We start from the raw sequence: 13636 nt of genomic DNA, 5'->3' as shown, positions 1-13636 counted from the left end.
ACCTGCTCATCTTGATCTGCCAAGAGAAAGGACACTGTGGCAGTGGTAGGGCAACCCAGAATGAACAATAAAAGAGGGGTGATAATCTCATTCCTCAAGTCTTTATAAGCAGTGCAGGCCAGAAGGGCATGCACCACTGATTCAGTACTGCCATCTCCACAGGGACAGAAGTGTTTTTCGTGTTCAATCTGTTGGAATCATCCCTCAAGTACAGCTGAGGGCAATATATTCAATTTTACAAGGGTAAAAGCGCGTCTATATTTTAGAATTGCTAGGTTATGCAGCTGGGGTGCCAGAGAGTCAAAATGGGAAGGTGGAAAATAGTCATACCACGGGCAAAATTTCCTTATTGTCGCCAAGTTGTTCTGACGCTCAATATCATTTAGGCGCTGTCAAATTAGACTGTTTGTTTTACCATTATTCCTTTTATTGAAATATATATTGCAAGACCCACCCTACTCTCTTGTCCATACTGCTTTGAACAGTTTTTAGGTTGTCGTAACCTACGACGAAACGTCATGGTGAAAGGTGGTTAAGAAATCTTAATATCCATTTATTATTGTTGTTGTTCCCAATGCTTCGTTGGCTTCTTCCCCGTCACTGTTACATATTTATCGTTGGGTCTCCACTTCATGGCCTAGTTTTTACTACTTACTGGGGCCGGCGATCCCCTTTGCCTGTTGGGGAGGTGATTGTATCCCTATCCCTCATGCATGAACATATAAGGCAAATGGAGGCCCCATTGTTCAAGTCCTCTTGGGCCTCATTCATACCATCCATGTAAAACACTATCATACCATTTAAAATAGCCATGGCTTCCCGCAAAGAATTATGGGATCCGTAGTTGTTAGGAGACCCCGGTTCCCCTCACAAAGCTACAGTTCCCAGAGTGGTCTGACATTCAGTTTCTCTTCACTGTAGCTCTGTCAAGGGAATAGGGATTGCCTATAACGCCTTGCGCCATTAACAAACCGCAGCTCCCATAATTCAGTGCAGGAAGCCATGACTGTTCAAAATGGTACCCTGGTGCTTTAAATGTATAGTTGAAAGGTGTATGGCCTTAGTCAGGGATGGGGGAAGACAGCACAAATGAGGCCCATGTCTGTTTGGGTACCTTTACCTCCCCCTTGATATGTTGTGCAAGGATGTGGGCAGGTAGGCCTATATCTTTTTTTGTTTGAGACTCAGCGAGGGAGAATGAGGATGCTGGTTAATGTAAAAAAAAAAAAAAAAAGATAACTATATTTATTTTGCAGAGGCTAATTGCTTTCATTCCCATCCTTTTCACGAGGGACAAATTGCCAGCTAAACGAATCAGGTCTTTTCGGAAAGGGCATTTTAAACAGAGTTGCCATTTTCACTAAGTTAATTAGGGAGGGCAGCTAATTGCTTTAAAGCTATCCTTCCCCTTACCATTTTTTAAGGTTTCAGTTCAGTGCCACTTGTTTTATTTCACCCTTTCAAGTACCGTTGAGATGATAGGGGGTATATTGGATGCACACAGAAGCTGATGGACTTCTGAGTTCGTTCGTTTTCTCCTGTGCAAATATTATTTATTTTCCTCGCGTTTGTACCCCACCTTTCCTGGAACCCAAGGCGGCGCCCATAAATACATGCATACATATATACAATTTTTTATTTGTATGTTGCCTTTCCACAGTGCTCAAGGCAACTTACAACGTGAAAAAAACACATAACTGCAACATCACGAAAGTAGTCCTATACGGTACATTAAAACATTAAGAAATGCAAAACCAGACTGAACAATTTCCATGTAAATCACAATGTCTAAAATAAAGATAGAAAAAACCCAACAGCAACAGACACAGACCAGATCCAGATCTGCTTAGCTTCATCAAGCAGGTGGCCTTGTATGCCTTCAGGCCAAAGCATTCTCAGTCATCGAACTGGAGTGGATCCTTTGCTTTATAGCAGAGATAGGGAACCTGGTGCCCTTCTAATATTGCTGAACTGTAACTCCCAACACCTGCCTGAGAGTGATGGGAGATGTAGTTCAGGAGTATCTTCAAGGCATCTCAGGTGGATGTCTGGATTGGGGCTGAGTCAGCACAGCCTTCCACCGCTTAAGTGAAAATGGATTTAGAACATTTCTCACTAGGCTGAGGAGTGGTTGAAGCTAATATGGATTGTGACCTGCACACCTGATCGTGCAATGCATAAGTCCTGCATCTTCTCCATCCTTTTTTATCATTAGCTTATATCTATCTTCTCCCTCTCTCTCTTAAAAATTTAATTAATAAAACAGAGAACACAGTACAAAGCAATACATAGTGTAACAACAGCAGTTCCAAAGCAGCTCAGGGGGAAAAAGCCAGCCACAATGTGTTGATTAAAACCTGAAAAACTAAATAGGTTTTTTTTTTTTTTTCAAAATAAAGATTGAAAGTTCAAAAAGCACACAATTATATGTGCACTAAACATGGTGAGGCATAAATAGAAGAGAGAAAATGAAAAGGAGAAACAGAACCTGTGTAGAAGGGGAAATGAAGGGAGAGGGGAACCCAAAACTGTATATTTTACAAGGTTGTTATTGTACTTCACCAGATCTTGAGCTGTTACAGTATTTGTAGGAATGGATTCCAAATATTGAATTTGTCCATAGCAAGTCTGCATTTATATGCAAGTTGTTCATATGTTGCAAGTTTATATAAGTCTTCAATCCAATCGTAGAAGGGAGCCACATTTTTATTTTTCCAATTCATACAGTACCAAAATTAAAATTGTACCTTATTGATCTATTCTTCACATTTTAACCATATATTTATATTTTTCTATTGAATATGTTACAAACCAGAGAGGGAAGTTGGGGGAAGTCGCCGGGGTGTGTGGTTTCAACTGAAAATGTTAACATGTAATTGGAACATTTGATTATGCTAAAACTTGTTGTAAAATCTTAATAAAAAAAATAATTTGGAGAAAAAATTGGCAGTCCATATAGGTTCTCCACGGACAGATTTGTGAGGCTGGTGGGAGAGAAGAATGTCTAGCTTTCCCTTAATGCATTTCATTCAAATGACATTTCCATGATCACTGCCCCTCTGGCCATAGGAACAGAGGAACCTGTTTTATACAGAATCCATTGGGCTATGTATTTTCTGCACTGACTGCAAGATACTTTCCAGGGTTTCGGATGGGGAATATCCCCAACACTACCTGGAGATACCAGGGATTGAACCTAGGACCTTCTGCATTCAGAGCAAAAGCTCTCCCTCTGAGCTAGAGAGGATGGGATATCGGCTGAAGAAACCTCAGCTCTGTATCTTTTCCCCTCTCCAACCATTATGTCCTTTTACAGTCATGGTTTAATTTGCCGTGCTTTCCGTTTCTCTAACCAGAGCGCCCTAATGCCAGCCCAGTTGTTTTTCAAGACTGAAGACGGGGACAAGTATCCTGTTATATTTAAACACGGAGATGATTTGCGTCAGGATCAACTGATACTTCAGATCATTTCGCTCATGGACAAGGTGACAATGGCTAAGCAGGGTGGGATGGAGATTGTGAATAGGTCTTTGTAAACACGGCAGCCAGAATTTCATTCTTTAAACAACTTTTTAAAAATGATCTGAGTGCTCTTATTTTTCTATTTTTCTATTTTCTCCTTCCTTCCTTCCTTCCTTCCTTCCTTCCTTCCTTTCTCTCTGCCCCCTGCCCCCCACTTTTGTGCTTTTATAGATAAAAGTCTTGGTTTGTTTGTTTTTTTAAAAAAGGGAAAGTTTAGTATTTTTCTCTATAAACCGTAATACAATTTATTTGTAAAAGTGATCTAAGTGTCTTGCAGAGATTTTAGGAGGGATCAGGCCCTGTGTAAAGGGAAACACAGGATAGCTGTGTTGGTAAAAGCATGGGACTCTTAATCTCAGGGCTGTGGATTGAAGCCCCACATTGAACAGAAAAGATTCCAGCAATTAGGAACACTTATGATTTTATATGATTCACACACATGGATAAAGGTTAGAAATGTGAAGGTTGAAGGCAGCCCATCCATACAGGAAGGTCAGAGCAGCTGAGTCTTTAAATCAGGAATGGGGAAGCTGTGACGTTGGAGGTGTTTTTACACCTAGAAGCCTTGCTGTCACAGAACAAAGGTGTAGCTAGTCACCGACCCTGTTTTCAGAACAGCCAGAGAGATGGGAAGACCACAAGCAGGATAGAACCACAATATCGTTTTCCCCACTTGCCATTCTCAGCTCCTGGTATACAGAGGCAAACTTCCAGTGTGGCTTGTAACCGTTGAAAGCCTTACGGTCCTCCATAGATTTGCCCAAAACCCTTTTCAAGACATCCACGGTGGCAGGAGATTTCTGTGAAGCAAAGCCAGTTTCTTTCCTTACCTGTCGCCTGAGCCATTCTGCAAGCCATTTTATTTGATTTTTCAAATGTGGATTTATAACAAATCCAAATACATTTTCATCTACAGAGATTTCTCTGAATCTCGAGACCTCCCCTCCGTGGGTCCTAATGCCGGTGTTTTCAACTGCATCTTATATCAAATCTATATTTTATATCTATCCATATTATCCATAGAGTTTGTTACATTACAAGTGAGGTTAAAATCCTGCTAATGTTTTCATCTTCCTACAGTGGTCGCCTCAATAAATTATAATTTATTTATATCAATAAATTATACAAATTATAATTATATAATTTATTCTTTCTTGAAGTTTTTGTCTACTTGGTTCCTGAGCTTTCTGGTCAGTTTTGCCATTTTGGCATAGTCCAACAGCTTAGTTTGACATTCTTCTTTCCATCTCTGGGCTAGTAAGATCCGTTTGGCTGTTGTTGCATACATAAAAAGTATTTTCTGCTCCTTTGGGATGTCGGTACCTACAATTCCTAATAAAAAGGCTTCTGGTTTGTTTTTTTTACAAAAGTTATTTTAAACATTTTTTTTCAGTTCATTACCGTATTTTTCGCCCTATAGGACGCACCGTCCCATAAGGCGCACCTAGTTTTTTTGGGGGAAAATAAAGGGGAAAAAATATTTCTCCCCCAGGCGCGGGGCTGGGGCGGGGGAGGCCCGCCCGAGCTTCCCCCGACCCCAGCCCCCAAACAGGCAGCTCTCTGCAAGCTGTGGGAGCCCAGCGCTGGCTCCCGCTGCTTGCGGAGAGGTCCGCGAAGCCTGGACGCGCTGATCTCAGCGCGCGCAGGCTTCAGCACGCAGGCAACTCTCCGCAAGCAGCGGGAGCGGTCCCGCTGCTTGCGGAGAGGTCCGCGAAGCCTGGAGAGCGAGAGGGGTCGGTGTGCACCGACCCCTCTCGCTCTCCAGGCTTCACTGAAAGCCTGCATTTGCCCCATAGGACGCACACACGTTTCCCCTTCATTTTTGGAGGGGAAAAAGTGTGTCCTATAGGGCGAAAAATACAGTATATATCATCTCCCAGAAAGCTTTTATTACCTTACACTGCCACCACATATGATAGAAGATACATTTATGCTGTCTTTCAATGCAGCAATAATTTCTTTGCACTCTCTCTCTCTCTCGCCCCTGCCTTATGCTTGTCTCTTCTGTTTTTCTTGTAGCTCTTACGCAAGGAGAATCTGGATTTGAAGCTCACCCCTTACAAGGTCTTGGCCACCAGTACAAAACATGGTAAGCCTACCTCCCAAATCACACTCATCATAGCAGGAGCGGTGAGTATTTAGAGAACTCTCAGTGCTAAATGTTTATTTTGGGGTTTTTTATGAACCTTTCAACCGCTTCGGTGCCCTTAAAAGTGGGGTACAGCAAAGATACAAATCTGATAAAATGCAAACTCTAAAGAACAGTGCTCCGGCCTGCTTAAGACTTGGTTCATTCCACTCCACTGCTTTTAAAAGCCCACAGGAATTTGAGGTTGGCTTCTTAGCTCCTACGCCTGAGATTTTCTGACCCGGAGTCTCTTTCTCTCTATCACCTTCCCCCGTTTTTTCCAGGTTTCATGCAGTTCATTCAGTCAGTCCCTGTGGCTGAGGTTCTTGCAACCGAAGAAAGTATACAGGTTTGTGTTTTGACTTGGGTTGCCTATGCTGGATTCAGCACCTGCTCGTTCTTGCATTTTGCCCACTTGAAGTTGGCAGTGGTGTCACAATGGGGGGGGGGTGGTTCGCCCCGGGTGCCATGTCTGGGGGGGGGTGTGACAGGAAGGCACCCCGCGGGGACTCACGGTGGCACGAGCAGCTATCGCGCTGCCACAGCTGCATGTGGAGGATACTCTGTTTGCGGCTGCAACCACGAGCATAGGATCCCGGTGCTGGCGGCAAACCACTATGTACAGCGCATGTGCGGCATCCGTGAATGCACTGTATGTAATGATGCCGCACATGTGCTGTACATTGCGGTTTGCTGCCAGCGGCGCTCAAGCGCCATACAGATGGCGGTGGGATCCCTCTGTTGCCGCTACAGCCACATGTAGAGGATCCTCCATTTGTGGCTGTAGCAGCGACAGAGGGATCCCAGCACAGTCCGTACAGTGCTGGAGCGGCCCCACTGTTAAACCACTATGTACAATGCATGTGCAGTGTCGCTATGTATGGCGCATGCGTCGCCACGTACAGCACATCATGCGTAGTGATGCCACACATGCGCACTACGTAGCGACGCCCCACCCCGGGTTTCACAATGCCTTTGTTCGCCCCTGATCACTTGTGGGAGATTCAAGGATAAAGCAGTGTGTAAAAGGAACTCTGCATCATATAAGGCTGTTAGGATACTGAAATTCCAAAGAAGGAAATAAAAACTGAGCAGATTGTGTGTGTGTGTGTGTGTGTGTGTGTGTCCCCCTTATTGATTAATATTTCTTCTGCTGCCCACCACCCACTGACCGCAAAAGGAATGACCCAAATAAATGCTTTTGCTTGGTTCTAGTGTTTCTCCATGTGTACTCCTTAAGGCCGGTTTCCTTTTTAGGGTGAGATTCAGTTCCCCACCCTAGGTGGATAGGTCTATGCCATTGTTTAGCACAGTAAAAAGTTGTGGAGGGGGGCAGGTGGGGCTTATCAGCCTGGGAAGGAAACCTCTGATCCTAAACCTCTTCTCCCTTTCATGTCCAAGCAAGCAGCATAAGCAATAGCTATACACGAAACGGAAGTTCCCAGCAAGCTGTGCTGGAGTGTAAACAGGCATGTGACACACAACAGCCATGCCTGTTCCTCTTAAGGTGGAATGGAATATTCTAACAATTTTCAGAAGAAGAAAAGGCTAAGGAAAAAATCTGGAGTGGCGTTCTTAAAAGATGGTTGGAGACCACATTAGGTGCCTCCTTCCGGAAACTCCTGCAACCAAGCTGGTGTCAAACATTTTGCTCTCTTTTCCTTTGGACAACATTGGCAATAACAGAAGAAGATCCTGTTGGATCACACCAATGGCCCACCAAGTCCAGCATCCTGTTCTCACAGCGGCCAACCAGATGCTTATGGGACATCTGCAAGCAGGATTCAAGCACAACAGCACTCTCTCGTCCTGTGGTTTCCAGCAACTGGGGTTGCTGCCTCTGACTATGGAAGCAGACCATAACTTTTTTGTTGTTGTTTAGTCGTTTAGTCATGTCCGACTCTTCATGACACCATGGACCAGAGCATGCCAGGCACTCCTGTCTTCCACTGCCTCCTGCAGTTTGGTCAAACTCATTTTAGTAGCTTCGAGAACACTGTCCAACCATCTCGTCCTCTGTCATCCCCTTCTCCTTGTGCCCTCCATCTTTCCCAACATCAGGGTCTTTTCCAGGGAGTCTTCTCTTCTCATGAGGTGGCCAAAATATTGGAGCCTCAGCTTCACAATCTGTCCTTCCAGTGAGCACTCAGGGCTGATTTCCTTAAGAATGGATCGGTTTGATCTTCTTGCAGTCCACGGGACTCTCAAGAGTTTCCTCCAGCACCATAATTCAAAAGCATCAATTCTTCAGCGACCAGCCTTCTAAGGAAGTCCAGCTCTTACTTCCATACATCACTACTGGGAATACCATAGCTTTAACTATACGGACCTTTGTCGGCAAGATGATGTCTCTGCTTTTTAAGATGCTGTCTAGGTTTGTCATCGCTTTAACTATCATGGCTAATAGCTATTGATAACCACATCCACCTGGAACAGGAATGCTGAGCTTACTCAGGAGCTTTCAGTGTGGGACTTTGTCAAAACCTTTCTGAAAGTTGCTTGTTTTAAAAATCTGTTTGTTGTGGTGGCTAATATGCTGTAGACCAGCAACATATTCGTGTTGGGGCAAAGGGGATTTTGCTCCTCTGACCTCCTACTTTTTAAAGCTGAATTTTCTTCTCCAGGGGGCCTTGTTCATATTTCTAGGCCAATTCACTCTTGGGATTCTAGTTGTAGCCCCCTCCCTCCCCCTAAACAAAGTACATTAATGCTCATTTTGCAATTCGTTTCCTCTATCTTCATTCACAATTGCTTTGAATTGCTAATGCTATTTAAATTTTGCTACCCAGGCACAAAAGGAATATATCTACTTTTGAAGCATTTAGCACTCTCCGTAATTATGCAATAACTCTGCATTTGAAATTCAACAGGATGGGATTATTTTAAAGAACGAGAGGCCCTTGACTGTGTGTGTGTGTGTGTGTGTGTGTGTGTGTGTGTGTGTAATGCAAAGTGATTTTAAATCTTTCCGTTGCGGAGGTTAAGAAAATTCCATCAGATATCAACTGAGCGCTGCGATGTTAGCACTAAGGGGGAGAAAATGTAATTTGCTTGATTGTTCTTTGCTTAATGTTATCTGCCGTTTTTAAAAGAAATATAGGCTATTTCTGCACTGAGCCTTGGACGCCTTTTAAATATCAAGATTGATACTTCGGGGTGAGGAGGGGGGGGGGCTGTGTTCACCAGTAACACGCAGTAATGGATTTTATCCAAGGCCACCAACTACTTACGAGCTCAGCCAACCCCAAGAGACTCTTTCAGAGCTTTACGTGGGAGAAGAAATAAACATTAGAGCGATGTTCTTTTTCAGAACTTCTTCCGAAAACATGCACCAAGCGAAACGGGACCCCACGGAATAAGCGCAGAGGTTATGGACACTTACGTCAAAAGCTGTGGTAAGTGATGGCATTAGGAGGGCACAGATTGCATTACAGCAGGGCAACAGCTGCGGATCAGTGGCTGAGTGTCTGCCTTGCAAGCAATCCCTGGGCTGGGAGAGACTCCTGCCTGTAACTCTGGAGAGCTGCTGTTAGTCAGTGTAGGGAACACTGAGTTAGATGGAGCACGTTCAAACTTGGCGCAAGGTAAAATCTGTTACGGTCAAATGGGCTCAGGATTTCGGTTGTAGCATCCCAATGGAGGACTGGGAAAAATTATGGAAAATCAACATGAAGTTCGCCGCAGGTTACATTGAGGGAAAATTTTATGAAGATGCGAATACCGTTGGTATTTGACACAACTAAAATTATCTAAAATGTATAAGAACATTCCAAGTAAATGTTGGAGATGTGCAGAAGGGGAAGGCTCAATGTTACACATGTGGTGGACATGCAAGAAAATTAAGCTATTTTGGGATATAATCTAAAATGAACTTAAAAGAATGTTTAGGGTGTATATGTATGTGTGTGTGTGTGTGTGTGTGTGTGTGTGTGTGTGTATAAAAGCCAGAGGCTTTCCTCTTGGGCATTCTAGGCCCTGACATACCAAAAAATCATAGCTGTCAACTTTTCCCTTTTCTTGCAAGGAATCCTATTTGGAATAAGGGAATTTCCCTTAAAAATAGGGAAACGTTGACAGCGATGCAAAAAATGTGAGGGAAATATTCTTGTATGCCATGGTGGCTGCAAGAATATTGATAGCTTCAAACTGGAAGGGTGAGAAATTACCAACAAAGCTGGATTGGCAGAATAAATTATTGGAATATGCTGAGTTGGCAAAATTAACAGAAAAACTAAGAGACCGCACTGAACAAACTTTTATTAGGAATTGCGGCATGTTTAAAAAGTATCTCCAGGATTATTGTAATAACATGAAGTCTGTGGCAGCTCTTGAATAAATTCTGTGATATATTGGATGAGTATTAGAAAACATAATATTTACGAAATCTAACAAAAGAAAGCTGAAATAAATAGTGCAATAGGCAGAACAATGTTTAGAAGCGTGAGGGGTTGGACGGGAAGTCACTGGAATCTTAAGAAGAACATGATGCAATGTAACAAACACTAATATTTTTTATTTTTTCTATGGATAATTTTGTTATATACTTCTTTTCTAATTTCGATAAAGCATTTTAAAAAGCAAAAACAAACAAACAAACTGGGTACAAGGCAGCTTCCTGTATTCCTAGCAAAGTCAGAGAACTAACTAAAGATCAGTGGTGTTATTTATAACAAGGGCAAAGAACAATCCCTCTCTCCATACAAACCTACCCGAACCCCAAGATCAGCAGTGAGGCCCTTCTTCGTGTGCCTCCTCCTCAAGAGGTCTGGAGGGTGGCAACACAAAAACAGGGCCTTTTCCGCAGTGGCTCCCCATCTGTGGAATGCTCTCCCCGGGGAGGCTCCCCTGGCACCTTCACTATGCACCTTTAAGGGCCGGACGAAAATGTTCCTCTTTGAACAGTCCTTTGGCAGATGAACATCCAATGTTCTTTTAAATGTGTGGGGTTGAGGGGGTTATCGGTTTTGTTTTGTTCTTGCTTTTAAAGCATATTTTGTAATTTTTTAGCTTGTATTTTTATGCTGTGAACCTCCCTGAGCTCTATGGGCAAAGGGTGATATACAGATTTCATTGAATGAAACAAATTGATTATATTGCGCATTTTGTGTAATATCCCGTGGCTTGCATTCTCGTTTTGCATTTTTTTTATGTTGTGCCCTATGATCTTCGGAACATAAATATTATAAATAGATAAACAAATAAATGAATAAGTCCTTCAGTGGCCAAACCGATACCTGTGGGAAGGCCAGAAGCAGGACCAGAAGGCCATATAGCAGGACCAATATCCAGAGGCATATTTCTTATGATGCTAGAGGTAGTCAGTATCCATCATGGCTAGAAACCTTTGATATTCTTATCCTCCCCAGAAGTTTGTTTTAAAAACCCTTTAAAAACCACCCAGTGTGGTAACCATCACTGCATCTTCCGGAAGCAAATTCTGTGACATAACTGCAGAGAAGACCCTTCCTTTGGTCTATCCCTAAACCTACAGGGCCATATGTGCCTAATTTGTGGGTAACCTCATGTATACACAACTATTCCTGAAGCCTCTGGTCCTTCCTGTGCCAGAAATCTTGGTCAGCTTTCAGAGTCTCGCTCCATAATATTCCCAGTGATCCTGTCTCATTGTAGGTTTGTGATTTCTGAAAGAGAGAGAGAGAGAGAGAGAGAGAAAGAAATTGTGCTAGTTGACAATTATTTGCTTTTTTAAATTTCCAGCTGGATATTGTGTAATTACATACATCCTTGGTGTTGGAGACAGGCATTTGGACAATCTATTGCTAACCAAAACAGGTAACTACTTCTTCTACTACTACTTACAGTGGTACCTCGCAAGACAAAATTAATTCGTTCTGCGATTTTTTTCGTCTTGCGATTTTTTTCGTCTTGCAATTTTTTTCGTCTTGCGAAGCACGGATTTTGGAAAAGCTTCAAAAATCACCAAAGTCTTCAAAAACCTCAAAAAAGGCTACCACAGTGCGTGCTATGAGTTGCTCCTCGAAGTCAAGTCGCAACTGCACCCCCTGAATGCACGGTTTCAAGAAAAAGGAAACAAACTTGCAAGAAAAAGGAAACAAACTTGCAAGACGTTTTCGTCTTGCGAAGCAAGCCCATAGGGAAATCCGTCTTGAGAAGCAACTCAAAAAACGAAAAACTCTTTCGTCTTGCGAGTTTTTTGTCTGACGGGGCATTCGTCTTGCGAGGTACCACTGTATTATTATTGTTATTGTAATTTGTTGTTGTTCTTTGTTATTGTTCTTTGTTATTGCTGTTATTACTGTTGTTGTTGTTGTTGTTGTTGTTGTTGTTGTTGTTATTGCTTTTGTGAGACTTGTATCTTGGTGCAAAATCATTTTCTGCTTTCCGCTTAAAGGAAGGTGGTGCAAGACTCCATAAGTTCCTTCCCCAGCATAATTGCAATAATTTTCAGTGTCATTACATGACAAGAACAGCTAAGAGTGGTGTACAGATCAAATTAACTGGACCTGTAGGCTTAACAATCTAATCATCTATAAAACTGAATTATATTTTACCCGTTGCATATTTGGCTCAGGGAAAAAGGAAATTTGAGAACTATTTCCATAGTGCTTTTCCGTAACTAGAATGCTTTTGAAACAATCTTGACTTGTGAAATGTTGAAGGAGTCTGATCTGCTTTTCTGTTTCAAAAAATAATAATATTAATTTTATAACACAACTAAACAACACAAACAAAACAAACAAGTTCTTGTCTTATCCTTGTTTTATCTAAACATTGTTAGGTGAGCTTCCCCAAGCCCCCCCCCCATCTGATTTTCATTTTACCTCATCTTTAGCGGTTTACATACATAATAATTTTTAACAATTTTTTTTTTTATCACACTTACTTTTACCATAAAAATCTTCACATTTTATCACTTACAAATAATACTATTTTAAAATACACTATCTTCTACTTCTAACCCTACAGCCTATATCCACTTCCAAAACTATTCTAAGATTTAAATATTAGCATATTTTTTTTCCCAAATATTCTTTAAACTTCTTCCAGTCTTCTTCCACCATCTCTTCTCTCTGGTCTCCCAGTCAGTTTGGCAAGTTCCATATAGTCCATCATCTTCATCTGCCATTCTTCAATAGTTGGTAAACCTTGTTTATTCCAATTCTTCACTAGTAATATTCTCACAGCTGTTGTGGCATACAGACAAAAGTAACATCCTTTTTGGGGATTTCACCCCCCAGATCTACTTTTTTTAAAAAAGGTACCGTATTTTTCGCCCCATAAGACACACTTTTTTCCTCTTAAAAACTAAGGGGAAATGTCTGTGCGTCTTATGGAGTGAATGTGTGGTCCCTGGGGCTGGGGGGGGGGCGGGCTTCCCCCGCCAGCCCCGCAAGCTCTCGGAGCAGAGACAAGACTGCATGCAACCTTGCCTCCGCTCCCTGGCCTGTTCTGGGGGCTGGGGTCAGGGGAAGCTCGGGCTCCCCCAGCCCCCAGCCCCCAGCCCTTCAAGCTCCAGGAGCAGAGGGAAGGCTGTGCACAACCTTGCCTCCACTCCCGGACCTGTTCTGGGGGCTGGGGTCGGTAGAAGTTCGGGCTTCCCCTGCCCCAGCCCCACAGCTAAAAACAAAGCCAAGACAGCAAACCCGGGCTTCCTCTGACAGCCCCAGAAGCCTGTCTGCTGCTCTTTGGGGGCGGGGATAAGATTTCTTTTCTTGATTCCCCCCCCCCTAAAAACTAGGTGCTCCTAATGGACCGGTGCGCCCTATGGAGTGAAAAATACGGTAAGTGGGGTGCACAACAATGCACATTCACAATATGAAGAACTCATAAGCCACCTTCTGTCAGCAGCGAGGAGTGTCATAACTAGACACTGGAAAGACCTGTCAAGAATAAACACAGACCACTGGTACCAAACTGTATGAGAAACAGCCCTACTAAAAAAGCTAAAATTTGAAACTAACACGGAGACAAACAAAGGAGGGTATCTTTACTCCCGGCATGGCT

General features: G+C 42.9%; 1 protein-coding gene across 2 annotated transcripts in view; it reads left to right on the top strand.

Annotated features, from left to right (window-relative positions):
* The window catches only part of PIK3C3 (phosphatidylinositol 3-kinase catalytic subunit type 3), a 123916-nt gene that overhangs the window by 45840 nt on the left and 64440 nt on the right, over positions 1-13636 (top strand). For both annotated transcript variants that reach the window (XM_079994778.1, XM_079994777.1), the window contains 5 exons: positions 3357-3485; positions 5542-5611; positions 5935-5999; positions 8961-9045; positions 11369-11443. In XM_079994778.1, the coding sequence (XP_079850904.1) occupies positions 3357-3485; positions 5542-5611; positions 5935-5999; positions 8961-9045; positions 11369-11443 (424 nt within the window). The remainder of the gene's footprint in view (positions 1-3356; positions 3486-5541; positions 5612-5934; positions 6000-8960; positions 9046-11368; positions 11444-13636) is intronic.

This window comes from Podarcis cretensis (genome assembly GCF_951804945.1).
Source record: "Podarcis cretensis genome assembly, chromosome: 11".
NCBI lineage: Eukaryota > Metazoa > Chordata > Lepidosauria > Squamata > Lacertidae > Podarcis > Podarcis cretensis.
This window is presented reverse-complemented; position numbering and strand designations above follow the sequence as displayed.